The sequence below is a fragment of the Scyliorhinus torazame genome, chromosome 27 (genome assembly GCF_047496885.1).
Source record: "Scyliorhinus torazame isolate Kashiwa2021f chromosome 27, sScyTor2.1, whole genome shotgun sequence".
Classification (NCBI taxonomy): domain Eukaryota; kingdom Metazoa; phylum Chordata; class Chondrichthyes; order Carcharhiniformes; family Scyliorhinidae; genus Scyliorhinus; species Scyliorhinus torazame.
Genome location: NC_092733.1, coordinates 2,018,613 through 2,041,565, shown reverse-complemented (window position 1 = coordinate 2,041,565; position 22,953 = coordinate 2,018,613). Strand labels below are relative to the sequence as shown.

At 51.0% G+C, this 22,953-nt stretch overlaps 2 protein-coding genes across 3 annotated transcripts in view; one reads left to right on the top strand and one right to left on the bottom strand.

The window, feature by feature from the left end:
* The window catches only part of LOC140403126 (3',5'-cyclic-AMP phosphodiesterase 4B-like), a 965,446-nt gene that overhangs the window by 928,511 nt on the left and 13,982 nt on the right, over positions 1-22,953 (bottom strand). The window lies entirely within an intron of this gene.
* LOC140403124 (heme-binding protein 2-like) overlaps positions 1-22,953 on the top strand; it is a 51,502-nt gene that overhangs the window by 22,283 nt on the left and 6,266 nt on the right. For both annotated transcript variants that reach the window (XM_072490767.1, XM_072490768.1), the window contains exons 3-6: positions 3,836-3,914; positions 5,748-5,868; positions 12,920-13,059; positions 22,537-22,700. In XM_072490767.1, the coding sequence (XP_072346868.1) occupies positions 3,836-3,914; positions 5,748-5,868; positions 12,920-13,059; positions 22,537-22,700 (504 nt within the window). The remainder of the gene's footprint in view (positions 1-3,835; positions 3,915-5,747; positions 5,869-12,919; positions 13,060-22,536; positions 22,701-22,953) is intronic.

Below are 22,953 nucleotides of genomic sequence, written 5' to 3'. Positions count from 1 at the left end.
AGAGAAGGAATTGGTAGATGTTGAGTCTGGAGAAGGGGGTGTAGATAGCCTGGGTCACATTGTGATCCAAAAAGACGAGGTGTTGGGTGTCTTAAAAAATATTAAGGTAGATAAGTCCCCAGGGCCGGATGGGATCTACCCCAGAATACTGAAGGAGGCTGGAGAGGAAATTGCTGAGGCCTTGACAGAAATCTTTGGATCCTCGCTGTCTTCAGGGGATGTCCCGGAGGACTGGAGAATAGCCAATGTTGTTCCTCTGTTTAAGAAGGGTGGCAGGGATAATCCCGGGAACTACAGGCCGGTGAGCCTTACTTCAGTGGTAGGGAAATTACTGGAGAGAATTCTTCGAGACAGGATCTACTCCCATTTGGAAGCAAATGGACGTATTAGTGAGAGGCAGCACGGTTTTGTGAAGGGGAGGTCGTGTCTCACTAATTTGATAGAGTTTTTCGAGGAGGTCACTAAGATGATTGATGCAGGTAGGGCAGTAGATGTTGTCTATATGGACTTCAGTAAGGCCTTTGACAAGGTCCCTCATGGTAGACTAGTACAAAAGGTGAAGTCACACGGGATCAGGGGTGAACTGGCAAGGTGGATACAGAACTGGCTAGGCCATAGAAGGCAGAGGGTAGCAATGGAGGGATGCTTTTCTAATTGGAGGGCTGTGACCAGTGGTGTTCCACAGGGATCAGTGCTGGGACCTTTGCTGTTTGTAGTATATATAAATGATTTGGAGGAAAATGTAACTGGTCTGATTAGTAAGTTTGCAGACGACACAAAGGTTGGTGGAATTGCGGATAGCGATGAGGACTGTCTGAGGATACAGCAGGATTTAGATTGTCTGGAGACTTGGGCGGAGAGATGGCAGATGGAGTTTAACCTGGACAAATGTGAGGTAATGCATTTTGGAAGGGCTAATGCAGGTAGGGAATATACAGTGAATGGTAGAACCCTCAAGAGTATTGAAAGTCAAAGAGATCTAGGAGTACAGGTCCACAGATCACTGAAAGGGGCTACACAGGTGGAGAAGGTAGTCAAGAAGGCATACGGCATGCTTGCCTTCATTGGCCGGGGCATTGAGTATAAGAATTGGCAAGTCATGTTGCAGCTGTATAGAACCTTAGTTAGGCCACACTTGGAGTATAGTGTTCAATTCTGGTCGCCACACTACCAGAAGGATGTGGAGGCTTTAGAGAGGGTGCAGAAGAGATTTACCAGAATGTTGCCTGGTATGGAGGGCATAAGCTATGAGGAGCGATTGAATAAACTCGGTTTGTTCTCACTGGAACGAAGGAGGTTGAGGGGCGACCTGATAGAGGTATACAAAATTATGAGGGGCATAGACAGAGTGGATAGTCAGAGGCTTTTCCCCAGGGTAGAGGGGTCAATTACTAGGGGGCATAGGTTTAAGGTGAGAGGGGCAAAGTTTAGAGTAGATGTACGAGGCAAGTTTTTTACGCAGAGGGTAGTGGGTGCCTGGAACTCACTACCGGAGGAGGTAGTGGAGGCAGGGACGATAGGGACATTTAAGGGGCATCTTGACAAATATATGAATAGGATGGGAATAGAAGGATACGGACCCAGGAAGTGTAGAAGATTGTAGTTTAGTCGGGCAGTATGGTCGGCACGGGCTTGGAGGGCCGAAGGGCCTGTTCCTGTGCTGTACATTTCTTTGTTCTTTGTTCTTTGTTCTTTGTAATGTAGATGTTAGCATGAACATTGGAAGGTAGGGTCAAGGACATGGCTCCAAACAGTGGCACCCACATGTATTGCTGTGCCGACTTAATTGTCACAATTGACTCACCAAGGAAGGGTTAGGGAGCTGATCAGGCAACTGGCTGCCTCTTGTCGCAGGCGAGGCAGACCTAATTCATGTGAAGACTGAAATTAGCATGTCCACCCCATCCTTACGCAGCACCCTCATTCACAAGAGCTGCAGATTAAATGATCCATCTTTCTGTAACAGCCTTCTACCCTGACACTAATCCCCGACAGTCAACCCTCCATTTAGGGCAGCACGGTACCATTGTGGATTGCACAATTGCTTCACAGCTCCAGGGTCCCAGGTTCGATTCGGCTTGGGTCACTGTCTGTGCGGAGTCTGCACATCCTCCCCGTGTGTGTGTGGGTTTCCTCCGGGTGCTCCGGTTTCCTCCCACAGTACAAAGATGTGCAGATTAGGTGGACTGGCCATGATAAATTGCCCTTCGTGTCCAAAATTGCCCTTAGTGTTGGGTGGGGTTACTGGGTTATGGAGAGAGGGTGGAGGTGCTGACCTTGGGTAGGGTGCTCTTTCCAAGAGCCGGGGCAGACTCGATGGGCCGAATGGCCTCTTCTGCACTGTAAATTCTATGATAATCTATGATAACCAGTTAGCTTGACCTTCCATGCAGCTTATCCCCTTTTGGCCTCACATTACTTCTTGAATTTGGGATTCAAATCTCACAGAAGTCGTCCTCTGAAGACGATAAAGACAAAAGAAAAGAAAAGGGAATCAAAGGGAAGGGCCCTTACATTCAGTGAGGGGGTAAGTCCCGGAGTAAGTGCTGGCTAATGACATGCTAATCTATTCAAATGAGGTTCCCGGGCTCACGCGCTGTTTTTCACATTACTCCGCTGGCAAGGGGGCGGGGGGAACTGTGACCTTGCCGGCTAGATTTACATTTTCCGCTTCTCTCCAGACTTTGCACCCCTGACAGCGATCCCGCGCGCGGCTAACGCGGGCTCAAAATTGCACTCTTTGAAAAAATATGGTAAGATTCCACCTCATAACTTTATGTGCAGGCTCGGTCGGCAGTTAGGATGGTAAGTGCTATGTTGGCATTCATGTCGAAAGGGCTAGAATACAATCCAGGGATGTACTTCTTTTTTTAAAATTTAGAGTACCTAATTAATTGTTTTTCCAATCAAGGGGCAATTTAGCATGGCCAATCCACCTAGCCTGCACACCTTTGGGTTGTGGGGGCGAAACCCACACAAACACGGGGAGAATGTGCAAACTCCACACGGACAGTGACCCAGGGCCGGGATCGAACCTGGGACCTCGGCTCCGTGAGGCAGCAATGCTAATCACTGCACCACCATGCTGCCCACAGGGATGTACGTCTGAGGCTATATACAGCTCTGGTCAGACCCATTTGGAATATTGTGAGCAATCTTGGGCCCCCTATCTAAGGAAGAATGTGCTGGCCTTGGAAAGGGTCCAGAGGAGTTTCACAAGAATGATCCCTGGAATGAAAAGCTTGTCACATGAGGAGCAGTTGAGGACTCTGGGTCTGTACTCATTGGAGTTCAGAAGGATGAGGGGGGGATCTTATTGAAACTTACAGGATACTGCGAGGCCTGGATAGAATGGACATGGAGAGGATGTTTCCACTAGTAGCAAAAACTAGAACCTGAGGGCACAGACTCAAATTGAAAGGACGATCCTTTAAAACAGAGATGAGGAGGAATTTCTTCAGCCAGTGGGTGATTAATCTGTGGAACGTATTACTGCAGAAGGCTGTGGAGGCCAAATCACTGAGTGTCTTTAAGACAGAGATAGATAGGTTCTTGATTAATAAGGGGACCAAAGGTTATGAGGGGAAGGCAGGAGAATGGGGATGAGAAAAATATCAGCCATGATTGAATGGCGGAGAGACTCGATGGGCCGAATGGCCTAATTCTGCTCCTATGTCTTATATATCATTGAGCATCTTTAATAGCGTATCTGTTAAAAATTGAACCATTACTTAACCCAACAGAGAACGTAGATACAATAACTGTGGCAAAGAATGGTTAGGGTAATATTTGTTCTAATTATTCTTCTTTTGTTCTTTTATTTCTCTTTGAACAGTTATTCTAAACCAGCTCAATGCAAAGAAGTAAATGAATGTTTCAGCTATGATCTTGTTTGTGAAACCCCGGATTATGAGGTGAGAAGCAAAGTTCAGAACTAATTCTCAATTCTAGAATAAATAGATAAATAGAAATCGTGCACAAAGCTGAAAGTGTACACACCCAAAATGGGATGGGCTTTTTTGTGTTTGTTGTTTATCCTGAACAAAGAGAAATTGATAAAGAGTTGTTGGATTTGATCAGTACATAAAAACATAAGAACTAGGAACAGGAGTAGGCCATCTGGCCCCTCGAGCCTGCTCCGCCATTTAATGAGATAATGGCTGATCTTTGTGGAATCAGCTCCACTCTCCGGCCCGTACACCATATCCCCGAATCCCTTTATTCTTTAGAAAGGCATCTATCTTTTTCTTAAAAACGTTTAAAGAAGGAGCCTCAACTGCTTCACTGGGCAAGGAATTCCAGAGATTCACAACCCTTTGGGTGAAGAAGTTCCTCCTACACTCCGTCCTAAATCTACTTCCCCTTATTTTGAGGCTATGCCCCCTAGTTCTGCTTTCCCCGACCAGTGGAAACAACCTGCCCGCATCTATCTTATCTATTCCCTTCATAATTTTATATGTTTCAATAAGATCCCCCCGCACCCTTCTAAACTCCAAGGAGTACAGTAATCAGTAGTTATTTCATTAGATCTTCAAAACAATAGGCACAATGCAGCCAATAAACGATTGCTGAAGAATTTATGTATCTACTAATAACTGATGACACCTAAAAGGGCGGCGTTAATTTCATAGATTTCATAGAATTTACATGCAGGAGGCCATTTGGCCCATCGAGCCTGCACCGGCTCTTGGAAAGAGCACCCCACTTAAGCCCTCACCTCCACCCTATCCCTGTAGAACCATTAACCCCACCTAACCTAAGGGCAATTTTTCATGGCCAATCCACCTAATTTGCACTTTGGATTGTGGGAGGAAAGCTGCATGTGAAGCCTGCATGTGCGTGGGTTTCCTCCGGGTGCTCCGGTTTCCTCCCACAGTCCAAAGATGTGCAGGTTAGGTGGATTGGCCATGATAAATTGCCCTTAGTGTCCAAAATTGCCCTTAGTGTTGGGTAGGGTTACTGGGTTATGGGGATAGGGTGGAGGTGTTGACCTGGGTAGGGTGCTCTTTCCGGGAGCCGGTGCAGACTCGATGGGCCGAATGGCCTCCTTCTGCACTGTAAATTCTATGATGATAATCTATGAAACCGGAGCACCCGGAGGAAACCCACGCAGACAGGGGGAGAATGTGCAGACTCCGCAAAGTAAGAAGTCTTACAACACCAGGTTAAAGTCCAACAGGTTTGTTTCGATGTCGACATCGAAACAAACCTGTTGGACTTTTACCTGGTGTTGTAAGACTTCTTACTGTGCTCACCCAAGTCCAACGCCGGCGTCTCCACATCATGACTCCACAAAGACAGTGACCTAAGCCGGGAATCGAACCTGAGACCCTGAAGCAACTGTGCTAACCGCTGTGCTACCGTGCTGCCCATTGGTTGAGTGGGTGACGACACTGTCCTTTCACAATTGTATGGGATTTTAATTTGATCCAGACCAGACTGGCGAGCAAAGGTTTACATTCTCTGCCAGATGTAAGCAACCTAAATGGAATGAGATCTCCACCTAGTATCTAGAGGGTGTGGATCCAGACAACAAAAAACAGTTGAAATTTGGTCTAAACTAGCACCCACGCTGAAATAATCATAAAAATAACTGGTGTAGAAAACAAAACTATAATGGCTTAGTGGGAGAGCTTTGGGGTCTGAATTGAAACATATTTCATTCAGGCTATGTAGCTGGAACTGCAGTGAGTTAAATCAGCTGCTTAGTGTTTAACCACTGTTTATCTTTGCTGCTTCACATGCAGGTCCGTCATTATAATGCTTCAAAATGGGTTGCGACCAACATTACGTCCCTCATTATGGAATTTGCTGGCTATCAAGGATTCACAAGGATCTTTCAGTACATTCAGGGCAACAATGCAGAAGGTACAAACAAGAGGACAAAAAATTTAATTTAACATGACAACCATTTCAACTGTAATAATTACTTCCAAATAAAGCTCTCCTTCAACGTTTGAAAACAACACCTTTTACCTCACAACACCTTTGGAAAAGCACTTCAATATTTGCCTGTGTTGTCAGGAGTGTTGTTTGAGGGAAGAGGCTGCTGAGGGTGTTTTTTCCAGAGGGAGGAAACACTCAAGGGCACTCACTGAAGGTCATTCTTACACATGTCCTGGTGACTTGTTCCATAGCAGATAAAACACGAGACCAGGTTGTCCACCTGCTCAACCAGGGACCGAGAAAGTTGGAAGGAGAATACCATCCCAAAAAATAAACAAAACCATTCTCATGGGAGGTAGTTGATTTTTTTGATGGTCAGTTTAAAGCACTTTTCACAATTACTAATAAGGTTATGCCAGTGTTCTGACAATAAGATATGTTTCCTAAAGGCGCTGGTGACGGCGCCGCTGCCGCTCTCCCCGAAAAGGTATACAACAAACCCAGTGGTGGTGGCAACCTTAAGGATCTGGGGGCAGTGGAGGCGACACAGGGAGGTGAAGGGTGCCTCGGTGTGGTCCCCGATCAGGAATAACCACAGGTTTGTCCCAGGAAAGATGGACGGAGGGTTCCAGAGCTGGCAACGAGCAGGAATTAGGAAACTGAGAGATTTGTTTATAGACGGGACGTTTGCGAGCCTGGGAGCGCTGGAGGAAAAGTATGAGTTGCCCCCGGGGAACAATTTCAGATACATGCAAGTGAGGGCGTTTACGAGGCAACAGGTGAGGGAATTTCCGCTGCTCCCGACACAGAGTGATTTCCGGGGTATGGGTCGGGGAGGGCAAAGTGTCCGAAATATATCAGGAGATGAGAGACGAGGGGGAGGCGATGGTAGAGGAGCTGAAGGGAAAATGGGAAGAAGAGCTGGGAGAGGAGATTGAGGAGTGTCTGTGGGCTGATGCCCTAAGCAGGGTAAACTCCTCATCTTCGTGTGCCAGGCTTAGCCTGATTCAATTTAAGGTTCTACACAGAGCACATATGACGGGAGCAAGACTGAGCAGGTTCTTCGGAATGGAGGACAAGTGCGGGAGGTGCTTGGGAAGCCCGGCGAACCACACACACATGTTCTGGTCGTGTCCGGCACTGGATGAGTACTGGTGGGGAGTGGCAAAGGTGATCTCAAAGGTGGTGAAGGTCCGGGTCAAGCCAGGCTGGGGGTTAGCGATATTTGGGGTAGCGGAAGAGCCGGGAGTGCAGGAGGCGAAAGAGGCCGATATTTTGGCCTTTGCGTCCCTGATAGCCCGGCGAATGATCTTACTCATGTGGAAGGAAGCGAAACCCCCCGGCGTGGAGGCCTGGATAAACGATATGGCAGGGTTCATAAAACTAGAACGAATGAAATTTGCGTTGAGAGGATTGGCTCAAGGGTTCTCCATGGCGGTGGCAAACGTTCCTTGACTATCTTGCGGAACGTTAAGGGAAAATAGTTCGTCAGCAGCAGCGGGGGGGGGCACTATTTTTTGTTACTCTGTTCACTATATTATTTAAATAATGTTATTTATCAGTTACTGTACTATTTTTATGTTGATTTGTAAAATGGAAAAATTCTGTTTGAAAACTTTAATAAAATATATTTTTTAAAAAGAAGATATGTTTCAAAGGGGATCTTAAAGCAGCAGGGTTAAGGTTTGGTTTGATTTGATTTATTATTTACACATGTATTAGTATACAGTGAAAAGTGTTGTTTCTTGCATGCTATACAGACATTGCATACCATACATAGGGAAGGAAGGAGAGACTACAGAATATAATGTTACATTCAAACTGGGATGTAGGGAAAAGATCAACTTAATACGAGGTAGGTCCATTCAAAAGTCTGATGGCAGCAGGGAAGAAGCTGTTCTCTAGTCGGTTGGTACGTGACCTCAAACTTTTGTATCTTTTTCCTGACGGAAGAAGGTGGAAGAGAGTATGTCCAGGGTGCATGGGATCCTTAATTATGCTGGTTGCCTTTCCAAGGCAGCGGGAATTATAGAGTCAATGGATGGGAGGCTGGTTTACATGATGGACTGGGCTACATTCACAATCGTTTGTAGTTTCCTGCGGTCTTGGGCAGAGCAGGATCCATACCAAGCTGTGATACAACCAGAAAGAATGCTTTCTATGGTGCATCTGTAAAAGTTGGTGAAAGTCGTAGCTGACATGCCAAATTTCCTTAGTCTTCTGAGAAAGTAATCGTTGGTGGGCTTTCTTAACTATATTGTCAGCATGGGGGGACCAGGACAGGTTGTTGGTACTTTGGGCACCTAAAAACTTGAAGCTCTTGACCCTTTCTACGTTGTTCCCATTGATTTAGACAGGGGCATGTTCTCCACTACGCTTCCTGAAGTCGATGACAATCTCCTTCGTTTTGCTGACATGGAGGGAGAGATTATTGTCGTCGCACCAGTTCACCAGATTCTCGATCTCATTCCTGTACTCTGTCTCGTCATTATTTGAAATCCGACCCACTATGGTGGTGTCATCAGTACTGTGAAGAGGCAGGTGGCTTTAGAGGAGGTAATTCCAGAGAATGAGACCCAAGAGACTGAAGCCACGATCACCAATTGTTGAGAAATAGGAGAAAGCGATTCACAACTGCCGGTAATCAGAGTAAAAGATAGCTTGGGCAGGTTACAGGCTAGAGGGGCATATGTTAATTTCAAAATAATGATAAGAACTTTGCACTTGAGAAGTAGATGTATCAGAAGTCAATGAAGGTCAATAACGATGGGGAGCAGGTATTTGTGCAGGATACAATACACACAGCAGGTTTTTGAACAATTCAATTTGTCATGTGAGTGTCCCTTTATGAAAGGTTTAGTCTCTTATCATGTGACTTGTAGCACATTGGGCTGTGGCTGTCAGGTGAGAGGGGTTTTCAGTTTCAGTTTGACTGCTTTGGACTGCATAAGGAGAAAGAAGTGCTTTCCCTGTTTTCATTTTAAAAGCTGTTCCAGTGAAAAGCACATTGGTTGTGGCTAACTGCCTCGGTCACTTGAAAGATATAGTTGCTTTCTAGAACATAGAACATAACAGCACAGTACAGGTCATTCGGCTCTCAATGTTGCACCGACCTGTGAAACCACTCTAAAGCCCATCTACACTATTCTCTTATCGTCCATATGTCTATCCAATGATCATTTGAATGCCCTTAGTGTTGGCGAGTCCACTACTGTTGCAGGCAGGGCATTCCACGCCCTTACTACTCTTATATCTATCTCCCCGCAATTGAAAGCTATGTCCCCTCGTGCTAGACATCACCTTCCGAGGAAAAAGGCTCTCACTGGCCACCCTATCCAATCCTCTGATCATCTTGTATGCCTCAATTAAGTCACCTCTTAACCTTCTTCTCTCTAACGGAAACAGCCTCAAGTCCCTCAGCCTTTCCTCATAAGATCTTCCCTCCAAACCAGGCAACATTCTGGTAAATCTCCTCTGCACCCTTTCCAATGCTTTCACATCCTTCCTATAATGCGGTGACCAGAATTGCACGCAATACTCCAAATGCGGCCGCACAAGAGTTTTGTACAGCTGCAACATGGCCTCATGGCTCCGAAACTCAATCCCTCTACCAATAAATGCTAACACACCGTACGCCTTCTTAACAACCCTCTCAACCTGGGTGGCAACGTAATAATAAAACATTTATTAAACATTAAAAGACTGACTATAATACAATACTGCTTCACAAATGTACAGATTTTAAAGGAAAACACAAGTTGCAAATTCAATCTCATACTATAATGTTTTTAAAGCAGACTAAGGCAGGCCAGCAGCACGGTTCAATTCCCATACCAGCCTCCCTGAACAGGCGCCGGAATGTGGCGACTAGGGGCTTTTCACAGTAACTTCATTTGAAGCCTACTTGTGACAATAAGCGATTTTCAATTTTTTTCAATGTTCTCAGGAAGTACACAGTCCACGTAAACCCACAGGCAAACTGTGGTCAGACACACCACACTCTGAAACCAAGTGGCAGATCCCACCCAATACAACTTCTGTGGATTTCTCATCGATTCCCCCCAGATGCTAATCACACTGTGAGCCAACTGGTCTCCCTGGAATCTGGGGCGGGATTCTCTCATCCCGCAGCAGAGTATCCACGCCGCCGTAAACACCGTCGTGAACCGGCCTCTGCCAGGACTACTTCTGACCCCTTCAGGGGGCCAGCACGGCACTGGAGCGGTTTGTGCCGCTCCAGCTGCAGATCCCGGCGCGAACAGGAGAATCGCATGCTGGCGTCAGTGCGACGTGGCCCGATCGCGAGGATTCCCCGGGCTGAGAGAATCCCGCCCCTGACTTCCACCCGCGTGTTTTGAAATTCCAGTCTCGAAGAAACACACCCGGGAATCTTCTCAAACAATTATTTCTCTCAGATGCCTGCACCCAGGACCAAATTCCGCGATTCCAATCTCTCCTTTCAGTATTGCTCTGCTCTGGAGTGCGATGCGCATTCAATCATCCACACAATCATTCAGGTACCCAACCAAGCCAACAGAACACCACTGCTTCCCGGCTGTATTAAGGTGTCACCGATTTAGGATTACCCCAGATGTATGGTTTTGCACTAGCTGACTTCACCAGGTCTGCACCTTTCAGCGCTTTCTTTTATGGGGAGGCTCTCTCTGCCCTTTCTTTAACTTCAGTGACCAGTACCTTGTTCAGATTCCAGCTCTTTGTCCCTTTGACTTCAACCATCCTTGAACTTCTCTTTTCTTTTCCTGGGTTCTCAAACTATTTGTTCTTTAGCTTCTGGGACTTGCTGGCTGCCCCTTACTCCATTGCCCTGCATCTCTGCTGCGAGAGCTGCTTTCTTCGTAGATACCTGGGGCAGGATTCTCTAATCCTGCAACAGAGTGTCCACGCCGTCATGAACGCTGTCGCGTTTTACGACGGCGTGAATGGGCCGACCCCACGACTAATTCTGGCCCCTACTGGGGGCCAGCGCGGTACTAGAGCGGTACTAGAGCGGTTAACGCCGCTCCAGCTGCTGATCCCGGCGCGAACTGGGTGCTGTGGGATCCGTGCAGGCGCAGTGGCGCCGGCGCCAACACGCACACGCGCAGTGGCTTGCTTCAACGCGCCGGCCCCGACGCAACATGGCACAGGACTACAGGGGCCGGCGCGTAGGAAAGGAGGCCCCCAGCCAGTGAGGCCGGTCTGCCGATCGGTGGGCCCTGGTCGCGGGCCAGGCCACATCGGAGCCCCCCCCCCCCCGGGGTCGGACCCCCCTCCTTCCCCCACAGGCCGCCCCCCCGACCCTTCCACTCCGAGGTCTCACCGGCCCAGAGCAGGATGTGGACGGCGCCGTCGGGACTCGGCATTTTCACGACGGCTGCTCGGCCCACCCCGTGCCGGGAATCGGCGGGCTGGCCGCGTAGAGCGGCCTGCGACTGGCGGCGCACTAACCACGCCGGCGCCAATGGCGCCGATTCTCATGCCGGCGACGGGGCAGCGTGGCCCGATTCGCGCCGGACGCGGCGAATCTCCAACCCGGCCCCGGGCTGAGAGAATCCCGCCCCTGGTTCCAACTGAACCACAAGTGCTTATGCTTTTTAGTGTGAGCCCCTGGTTGCTAAGCCTTGGCCCTGGTCTTTCTTTAAACCCTGTTTTTTATCACATTGTAAACCCCTTAATTACAATGCAGGCACAGTTTGAAATGAAACCAAAATCCACAGGGACCTTTGTGTATCGTGAAGTTAACCAAAGTTTTAACTCTTTCTTACACTGAAACTCACTGTCAGCTTTGTCTTGTTTCTATTGCCCATAAATACAAATTATTTAAAATTACTTCTGTTTCCTGACAGTCTGCAAAAAAATGAACATTATTTATGATTAATTATCAGACCAGTATCCATAAAATGAAGAGGGATAAGGACTTTTCAAGTAAAATTGGAAAATTGCAGGCTGGAGGTAAATTGAATATCACTTATTAAATTACCAAATGCTCTTTTAAAGAGTGTTGTGGAGATGCCGGCGTTGGACTGGGGTGAGCACAGTAAGATGTCTTACAACACCAGGTTAAAGTCCAACAGGTTTGTTTCAAACACTAGCTTTCGGAGCGCTGCTCCTTCCTCAGGTGAATGAAGAGGAATGATCCAGAAACATATATATAGACAAATTCAAAGATGCCAGACAATGCTTAGAATGCGAGCATTTGCAGGTAATTAAGTCTTTACAGATCCAGAGATAGGGGTAACCCCAGGTTAAAGAGGTGTGAATTGGCTCAACTTTATCCATTCAAACTATTGATTATTGGTTGAGGGTTTCAGTCGCAGTGGAGTGAAACAAAAAAGACTGACATTGCAGGTGAAAGAACTTAATCTTGGAAAAAGGTCAGGTGCAGGATTGGAAGTTCAGTTTAGGTCAAATAAAGAGAAATATATTGATGAGAGAGGGAGGGGTAGAAATGCGGAAAGGTTTAAGAAAGGAATTCCAACGAGTTGGAGCCAAGGCCATTGAAGGCTCTGTCATCAATTGTGAGCAAACAGAGGATTGAGTGGAATCAGAGTAGGTGTTGGGGAGGGAGGGAGGGAGGGAGGGAGAGAGGGAGAGAGGGAGAGAGGGAGAGAGGGAGAGAGAGAGAGAGAGTACAAATGTAGAGCTACTGTGGGGGTGAGGATGTGGCGGGAGCTAAAGCAAAGGCTGAGATTCTAAAGTGAAGGCATCCCAGGACAGGCAGCCAATATAGATCAGAAAGAAAGGACAAAGGTGATGAGAAAGGGACAGTCACACATCACTGCTTGATGGACCTTATTTTGTATACTATGCTATTAAATATATTTGTGTCTTGTGCTTCAAGTTTTTCCCATATAGGTCTCTATACTAACAGGGTATAAAGACGACCACATACACATGGGGTATCTCGATCTTTTACTGTAACTTCAGCATTTACCCATTTTTTCAGATTTCTGCTAATCTTCCACCAAATTACAGCAGCATATCGGCAGAGTCCCCAATATGAACAAGCATTAACGGTGTTATTTAAACACAGGCAAACATATCAACATGACAGCTCCTGTTCTGCTTCAAATACCTCAAAATGAAGGAATAATGGAATTCAAGAACTACATTATCTACTTTTTGCTGCCAGCTGATTATCAGCAGAGCCCCCCAGCACCCACTGATGCCAATGTGAGTAAATAGATAGTTCAACATCTCTGTAAAATGTACATTAGTCCAGTGTTATTTGCCTCATTTCTTTAATTTCCTGCTCGTTTAATTTCCCTCTGTATTGTATTTAATTTACTGGCTGAAGGGTGAGGCAACCAATCTGCTCATGGGGAGTTTAGTGAGTGCCAATCTTCATATAGACATGAAATGATGCACAAGTCGACAGGGTGACTCACTCTCCAATTTCCCTTGCTCCATGTGAGGAAAACATTTGGCCAATCAGAATAATCCCTGATGGTGTGTTGTCAATCAGGAGCTCTGCATGTCGGAGATCAAATTAAGCGGAGTTTTATTTTCAACGCATTCAACCTTGCCTCCTAAGAATGGTATTGATGATAAATATGCTTTGAAGGAAGGGCGTGTTTCAATAGATTTTGTTCCTTAACCAGAATGATAACAATTGCTTGTTTGCTTCCTATTAATTTATGATTCACCACATTTGGCCTAAATACACTGTAACGCAATGACTTTAATCTACTTTATATTTAGCTGTCACTGGTGAGTCACAACCATCCAAGCAGAAATGCTGTTTGTTACCTCAAACAAGCACATTTTTTTCTCATCTTAAAACTTAACTTTTATCTCTTAAGTAGAAGTCAATGATTTAATTTGCTCCCAAATTTAGCAACACTACGCGGCAGTGTAAAGGAGTACCATAGGGCAGCACATTTGTCCTCTAATTTTTCTGCTATCTCTGAGTGTACATCATGGGTGGGATTCTCTCAGGCCGAGCCGGTTCGGAGAATCGGAAATCGTGACTGTTTTTCGCGCGACGCCAGTCCGACGCCGTTTCGCGATTCTCACAACCGGCGAGAACGGCGTGATCGGCGCCGCGCTGCCCGGCGAATCACCCGGGGATCCGTTCATCGAATCTCCGGGCTCCCGGGGTTTCTGCGGCCCCGGTGGACCGAAGTCCCGACGGCATGACCCCAGGTCACGCCTGCGCCTTTCTAATCTGCTAATAAAAATCATCAGACGGTCGTGCTGGCTGACGATACAGGAGCAGAAGGTGATGGGCCAGTGTGTGGGGGGGACCTACGTCTGTCGGGACGGGCACGGCCATGGCTGGGGGCGAGGGCCTTCATGTTCGGGGGAGGGGGGGCATGGGGACGACAGGGCCGCCGGCCTGGAACGGCCCACCATGGCAGGGCGGCGCCAAAGCTACGGACGCCATTACGGCAGCCAGGCTGATGGGCACCAACCCCGAGCGCTGGTTGAATGCGGGTAGGTCCAGGGCCGCACACATGGCAGCCCCCCCTGAGGGCAGTGCCATCCAACGGTGGTGCTAGCAGGAGGGACGGGCAGTAGTGGTCGGAGCACTGAAGGTGTGGGCAGGGGTCTGGGTGCATGTGTGGCTGGCGCAACCAGCCAACCGGGGCATGGCACCTTGCTGTAGAGGGGGCCATGCACCATCGTTAAACATGTTGTATCTCCCCCCCCCCCAACCCCTGCAGATCATAATGTTTGGGCATCAGCCAGCGACGTTGACCGCCATGGCGGGAGCCGCTGCCCTGCATGCAGCCCTGTGGCAGTGCCGGCGCAGGTGGCTCAGAGAGGCTCCGGCAGCAGCGGCCGCAGCAGAGGGACAGGCTGCAGCAGAGGGACAGGCTGCAGCAGAGGGACAGGCAGCAGCAGAGGGATAGGCTGCAGCAGAGGGATAGGCTGCAGCAGAGGAACAGGCTGCAGAGGGCCAGGTGGCACCCGCTCAGGCTGCAGGGCGCAGATGGAGGAGGAGGAGAACAATGAGGGTGAGGCACAGGATGAGGATACTGATGTGGATGAGGAGCAGGAGGAGGGGAAGGAGGAGGTGGTGGTGCCAAGGCGCCGGAGGTGTCCGATGAGGCCTCGTGTTTACTGGCGCCACATGTCCTTCGAGGACCTGTCGGACAGGGCAGGCAGGAGGAGACTCCGGATGAGCTGGGAAACCGTCGCCCACATCTGCCACCTGATGGCACACCTGGCACCGCGTGGCACTTGGGGAGGACATGCTCTCCCGGTGGCTGTCAAGGTGACGTGGCCCTGAACGTCTACACCACAGGGTCGTTCCAGTCGCCGAGTGGGGACCTGCCCGGCATCTCCCAGCCATTGGCGCACCGGTGCATCCGTGCAGTGACTGGTGCCCTGTATGACATCGCAGACCGCTACATCCAGTTCCCTGTGGACCATGCCCACCAGGATGCCTGGGCAGCGGGATTCGCTGCCGTGGCCAGGATACCCATGGTACAGGGGGCGATTGATGGGGTGCACGTTGCCATCAGAGAACAGGGACGTGTTCATGAACAGGAAGGGGACCCACTCCATGAACATTCAGGTGGTCTGTCCAGGTGAAGATCCTGCACGTCTGTGCCCGGTACCTGGGCAGTGTACATGACACGTTTATGCTGGCACAATCGTTCATCCCCGCCTTGTTCGCGGGACGCCTCCCCGGCTGAGGGGCTGGTTGCTGGCGACAAGGGTTACCCGTTGCGGTCGTGGCCCATGACGCCTATACGGAGGCCACTGCACAGACGCGGAGAACCGCCACAATGAGGCCCATGCAGAAACCAGGGTGTGGTCGAGAGGTGCTTTGGGGTGCTGAAGATGCACTTCAGGTGCCTGGACCGCTCTGGGGGCGCCCTACAGTACCAGTCGGAGAGGGTCGGCCACATCGTTTTGGTCTGCTGCGTCCTCCACAATATAGTCCTGATGTGGAGATGCCGGCGTTGGACTGGGGTGAGCACAGTACGAAGTCTTGCAACACCAGGTTAAAGTCCAACAGGTTTGTTTCGATGTCACTAGCTTTCGGAGCGCTGCTCCTTCCTCAGGTGAATGAAGAGGTATGTTCCAGAAACACATATATAGCCAGATTCAAAGATGCCAAACAATGCTTGGAATGCATTGTGATTAAATCTTTACAGATCCAGAGATGGGGTAACCCCAGGTTAAAGAGGTGTGAATTGTGTCAAGCCAGGACAGTTGGTAGGATTTCGCAGGCCAGATGGTGGGGGATGAATGTAATGCGACATGAATCCCAGGTCCTGGTTGAGGCCGCACTCATGCGTACGGAACTTGGCTATAAGTTTCTGCTCGGCGATTCTGCGTTGTCGCGCGTGCTGAAGGCCGCCTTGGAGAACGCTTACCCGGAGATCAGAGGCTGAATGCCCTTGACTGCTGAAATGTTCCCCGACTGGAAGGGAACATTCCTGCCTGGTGATTGTTGCGCGATGTCCGTTCATTCGTTGTCGCAGCGTCTGCATGGTCTCGCCAATGTACCACGCTTCGGGACATCCTTTCCTGCAGCGTATGAGGTAGACAACGTTGGCCGAGTCGCACGAGTATGTACCGCGTACCTGGTGGGTGGTGTTCTCACGTGTAATAGTGGTATCCACGTCGATGATCTGGCACGTCTTGCAGAGATTGCCATGGCAGGGTTGTGTGGTGTCGTGGTCACTGTTCTGAAGACTGGGTAGTTTGCTGCAAACAATGGTTTGTTTGAGGTTGCGCGGTTGTTTGAAGGCAAGTAGTGGGGGTGTGGGGATGACCTTGGCAAGATGTTCATCGTCATCAATGACGTGTTGAAAGCTGTGAAGAAGATGACGTAGTTTCTCCGCTCCGGGGAAGTACTGGACGACGAAGGGTATTCTGTCGGTTGTGTCCCATGTTTGTCTTCTGAGGAGGTTGGTGCGGTTTTTCGCTGTGGCGCGTTGGAACTGTCGATCGATGAGTCGAGTGTCATATCCCGTTCATACGAGGGCATCTTTCAACGTCTGTAGATGTCTGTTACGCTCCTCCTCGTCTGAGCAAATCCTGTGTATACGGAGCGCTTGTCCATAGGGGATGGCTTCTTTAATGTGTTTAGGGTGGAAGCTGGAGAAGTGGAGCATCGTGAGGTTATCCGTGGGTTTGCGGTAAAGCGAAGTGCTGAGGTGACCGTCCTTGATGGAGGCGAGTGTGTCCAAGAATGCAACTGATTTTGGAGAGTAGTCCATGGTGAGTCTGATGGTTGGATGGAACTTATTAATGTCATCGTGTAGTCGTTTCAGTGATTCTTCGCCGTGGGTCCAAAGGAAAAAAATGTCATTGATGTATCTGGTGTATAACGTCGGTTGAAGGTCCTGTGCGGTGAGTAGGTCCTGTTCAAACTTGTGCATGAAGATGTTGGCGTATTGGGGTGCGAATTTGGTCCCCATGGCTGTTCCGTGCGTCTGGATGAAGAACTTATTGTCGAAGGTGAAGATGTTGTGATCCAGAATGAAGCGGATGAGTTGCAGAATTGCGTCTGGAGATTGGCAGTTGTCGGTGTTGAGTACTGAGGCTGTTGCAGCAATGCCGTCGTCATGGGGGATGCTGGTGTAGAGTGCCGAGACGTCCATTGTGACGAGGAATGTTCCTGGTTCAACTGGTCCATGGGTGCTGAGTTTCTGCAGGAAGTCCGTCGTGTCGCGACAGAAGCTGGGCGAACCTTGTACGATGGGTTTCAAGATGCCCTCGATGTAGCCAGAGAGGTTCTCACACAAAGTCCCATTGCCTGAAACGATAGGGCGGCCTGGTGTGTTGGCTTTATGTATTTTCGGGAGGCAGTAGAGATCTCCGATGCGGGGAGTGCGTGGGATGAGAGCACGTAGGGTGCTCTGAAGATCTGGATCCAAGGTCTTGATCAGTCTGTTAAGTTGGCGGATGTGTTCCTTGGTCGGATCTGCGGGTAACTGTCTGTAGTGTTCTTGGTTGTTCAGTTGTCGGTATACTTCTTTGCAGTAGTCCGTTCTGTTCAGTACGACAGTGGCCCCTCCTTTGTCTGCTGGTTTGATGACGATGCTGCGGTTGGTCTTGAGAGCGCGGATGGCATTACGTTGTGCTTGGGTGACGTTCGGTGCTGTCTTGTGAATGCGGCTGATGAATCTGGCATTGACGCGACTCCTGACAGCTTGAGCATACATGTCGAGTCTAAGGCAGCGGCCTTCCGGAGGGGTCCAATTCGACTCTTTCCTCTTCGGTTGCTGCACCGCAGATCTCTCGGTCTGCTGTTCCGGTTCATTGATAGTCTGCTTGGGTTCGCTGTTGGCCTCTTGGGGTCTGTGGAAGAATTCCAACGCAATGGAACGTTGAGCCCAGGTGGTTTTAATACCATCCCAGCCCCCCGGACATAGTCCAGCAGAGGGCGATGTGCTGGAGGAGGAGGAGGGGGAGGCAGAGGACGAGCCCAAGGAAGGGGCCGCCTCGCCAGATGAGGAGGATAGGGAGGAGCGGGGCAATCTACGTGACATGGGGGCTGGATATGGACACGAGGCTGCACGGTGCCACCGGCTTGGCCAGCGAGCACGGGAGACGTTGATCACCGCACGTTTCACAAATTAGGGGGGTAGGGGCTCGGTGAGCAGGGGCACTGGTACCTCTGTACCGTACCACCTCACCACCCTGCACCCCCACCTCCCACAACACCCATGAGATGCTCCTCTCACACCACCCACCACCCTTAGCTCCCACAAGACCACATTCAAAACACCCCTCCACTACACATCCACCTGCGGCACAATGAGCTGGGTTCACAGGATTGCTTGTGGAAGCCGGTGTGATCGATGCCATGGAGGATGATGACAACCCGCTCTGCGATGAGCTGTGAGCTCCAAATCGTTAGACACTGTCTGACTCATGGGCACATTTGCACCCTCCACCTGGGTGGTCCCTGTATGCGTGCTGTGCACTCCATCACATGGCCATGGTGAATCACTGGCGGCGAGGTGCCGTGGAGTCCGGGGGGCTGGGATGGTATTAAAACCACCTGGGCTCAACGTTCCATCGCCCCTCAACAGTGGCACTCAGTCCCCCAACCGACCCCGCAGGCATCGGACATAGCACAAAGGCAGCTTGCATTGGTGTAACAGTGAGTTTAATTAGAAAGGTTACATACACATGCCCTAGCCCCTATAACTAAATTGTGCCCTGCACCTGTGCGGCCCAGCTTGGATGGGCTAGGCTGATCCACAGGCGTGCTGGATGGCGTGGTGCACCCTGGTCCGCCCGCTGCCCACCAGATGCACCAGGGATGGAACAGGGGGAGTCCAAGGTGCCGCGATGTTCCGGGCCCACCCTTGCAGGCATCACCGGAACGGGCACCAGAACCTCCTCCTCCCTCAGGGTGCCCGATGGCCCCAGGCCTCTCAATGGAACGGGGGTGCGAGCGGGGACAAGCCCCGAGGCACCACCGACACCAGGCGCTGCCAGTCCTGGAGTCCTGCTGTGGTATCGACCTGGGTCCTAACGTCAGCTGCGATGGTGCCCAGTGAGTGGGCCATCCCTGTCTGGGACTGCGACACCACCCTCTCGGCCTGTGCGACGTCATCCAGCATCTGGCCAATGCCGTCGATGCTCTCAGCGATGGCTTGCTGAGACTGGGCCATCGCCTGGGCAATGTCGCCGATGCTCCTAGCGGTGGCCTGCTGAGACTGGGCCATCGCCTGGGCAATGTCGCCGATGCTCTCAGCGATGGTCTACTGAGACTGGGCCATCGCCTGTGCAATGTCGCCGATGCTCTCAGCGGTGGCTTGCTGAGACAGGGCCATCGCCTGGGCAATGTCGCCGATGCTCTCAGCGGTGGCTTGCTGAGACTGGGCCATCGCTTGGGCAATGTCGCCGATGCTCTCAGCGATGGTCTACTGAGGCTGGGCCATCGCCTGGGCAATGTCGCCGATGCTCTCAGCGATGGTCTACTGAGACTGGGCCATCGCCTGGGCAATGTCGCCGATGCTCTCAGCGATGGTCTACTGAGACTGGGCCATCGCCTGTGCAATGTCGCCGATGCTCTCAGCGGTGGCTTGCTGAGACAGGGCCATCGCCTGGGCAATGTCGCCGATGCTCTCAGCGGTGGCTTGCTGAGACTGGGCCATCGCTTGGGCAATGTCGCCGATGCTCTCAGCGATGGTCTACTGAGACTGGGCCATCGCCTGGGCAATGTCGCCGATGCTCTCAGCGATGGTCTACTGAAACTGGGCCATCACCTGGGCAATGTCGCCGATGCTCTCAGCGATGGTCTACTGAGACTGGCCAGACTGCAGAGCGTGGCTGAGATGTCCAGTTTGCTCTGGCACATGGCTGCCTGTGAGAGCGCAGCCCTGTCCTAGGCCACGGATGACGCATGCACATGAAGCCCCACGCCTTGCATAACCTGTCCCATGGCCGGCACCGTTGCCCCCATTGCCTCCACTGCGGACGCCACTTGTGCGGTGTCAGCCTGGGTGGCAGCCATGACCGTCACCACTCCCTGCTCCTGGATGCAAATGGACTCTTCCACCTGCGTCTGCAACTGCTGGAAGCCAGCCATCATCCCATTGTCTAGTCCCTGGGTGTCTGACTGCATCGGATCTGTGGGTGGGTCTAGAAACTCCAGGAACCCGGGAACCGTCTGGGTGGCAGCTGGTTACTGGGGCCGGGCGGCCCTCCAACTGTCCAGCCCCACGACTGCTCCTACCTCCACTTGCTGTACCGGTACGGCAGTGTGGTGCGCACCAGTGAGTGTCCCAGAAGCCTCATCACTAAAGTGCCCAACCGAGGTGATAGTCTCTGCGATGGTGGAGGGTGTGGGAGACAGCAGTGACGCAAAGTCCATGTCCTCAGCGGAGCCAAAGTCGGGGGTCTCCTACGTCGTCCCTTGGCCCGCTGGTCCTTGTCTCACCCCCGTCTGAGGGTCACTGTCCAGTCAGCCCGACAACTGGGTTCCCGTCCTCTGTGTGTCACTGTCCTGGGTCGCCGTCCTCTGTGTGTCACTGTCCTGGGTCGCCGTCCTCTGTGTGTCACTGTCCTGGGTCGCCGTCCTCTGTGTGTCACTGTCCTGGGTCGCCGTCCTCTGTGTGTCACTGTCCTGGGTCGACGTTCTCTGTGTGTCACTGTCCTGGGTCGCCGTCCTCTTGTGTGTCAGTGTCCTGGGTGTCCTGTGTATCTGGTCCTGCGTCTCTGTGTCCTGGTTGTTGGTATCCTAGGTGTCCGTCCTCTGCTTGTCAGTGTCCTGGGTCTCAGTGTCGGGCTTCCTTGCCGTCTGCCCTCCCCGCCGTGGCGTGCGTCCCTGAGGGCCTCTGGACCTGGCACTGGTCGTGGGCGAGGTAGGCCAGACGGGCCGGGGCGACCGGCGGCAGGACCTGGAAGACACAAGACAGCATGTATCGTTAGACACGCGGACTGGGTGAGGGGTGGAGTGGGGGGTGAAATGGGGTGAGGGGGTGGAGCCAGGCAAGGGAGTTTCACTTGCTGCTGCGCCTCCGATCTGGCAAGGGGCAACCTCCCGGTCCTCGGCTCCGCCGACGACGTCCAGTGCCCTCTGCTCATGGAGTGTGAGGTGGTGCAGTACGGGTGGACCCCCTCCGGTTCTCTCACGCTCCCTGTGGTTGAAATGAATGATATTAAATGAAAATCGCTTATTGTCACGAGTAGGCTTCAATGAAGTTACTGTGAAAAGCCCCTAGTCGCCACATTCCGGCGCCTGTTCGGGGAGGTTGGTACGGGAATCGAACCGTGCTGCTGGCCTGCCTTGGTCTGCTTTAAAAGCCAGCGATTTAGCCCAGTGTGCTAAACCAGCACCAGAGCATCAGAGTTAGGCGGTCCGCTGCATGCCGTGCAGCTATTGGCTAGATTATGGCATGGGAACATGGGGCACCCGGCCAAAGCGGATCACATGGGTGGGTGCAGCCCATGTGGGTCAGGTGGGGGGGGTTTCCACCTCCTGAGGGGGGGGGGGGGGGAAGAAACTACTTTCACATGTGTGGGTGGTGGGGTGGTGCCAGGGGCACGTCTCTGTGTACTCACCCTGGCTGCCCTCGTCAGGTCATGCATCTCCTTGCGGCACTGGTCGCCGGTCTGTGGGGTGTGCCCCACTGCACTGACAGCGTTGCCCACCTCCCTCCAATTACGTCGGACTGTGCTGCTCGGGTGACGGTGTCCCTGTCTGGGGCACAGGTTCGCCCTCCTCTCCTCGACCATGTCCAGTAGCGTATTGAGGTCGTGGTCCGTGAACCTCGGGGCGGCACGGCGGGCGGCGGCCATCTTGCGGGTCCCGGGACTGTGCACTACACACGCACCTTGCGACGCCGCGTCATCGACGCGTCCCGCGTATCCGACGCCAGTCTGGCACCGCGCCCCCCGCTTCTCACACCGCCCATGCTCGCCCCATTTGCGTGCCTGAATCGCTCCTGAGCGGCCCGTTCACGCCGTCGTAAAACGCGACGCTGTTTACGACGCCGTCAACACTCTGCCGCGGATGAGAGACTCTCGCCCCATGTTTTTGCCTATCAAATTAGACCACGAGTTTACAACATGCTAAATTCAAGGCACAAACCTAGAATCCACCATTTTATGGCACAAGATTATTATTAAACAAGAAAGTTTTAATTTTGGGATTCCTCTTGTCCATGGCACTGTTTATGTTTCCATTTCTTAACCTACTGATATTTTTTTTTCTTCTTTATGAAATAGATTTATTTCATTGACTTCCCAGATATGTATACTTACGTGAAATCCTTTAGTGGTTGGTTATTGGCATGGAATTCAAAATTGAACGCCTCGAAATTGAGACAGCAGCTGAATAATGCTGGCGAACACTATGACTCCAATTATTACTATGGCGCTTGCTACAACAGGTAAAGAGTTAGTGCAAGTTTAGGAGACTGTTGATTTAATACAATGGTTATCTGGTAATTGAGTGAACTGATGTGCAATGTGTTGCACTGTAGAGTGCAGGACAGGCAATCCTTTGCACAGAGTTCACAAGTTTAACTATGATGAAATGGGGGACATTAAGTATTCTTTCAACTCCACGTGGTCAGTGCCGTTGCAGCACAGATGAAGATTTGGGAGCCTATACTCTTGGGTGCAGATAATGAGAGAGTGGGA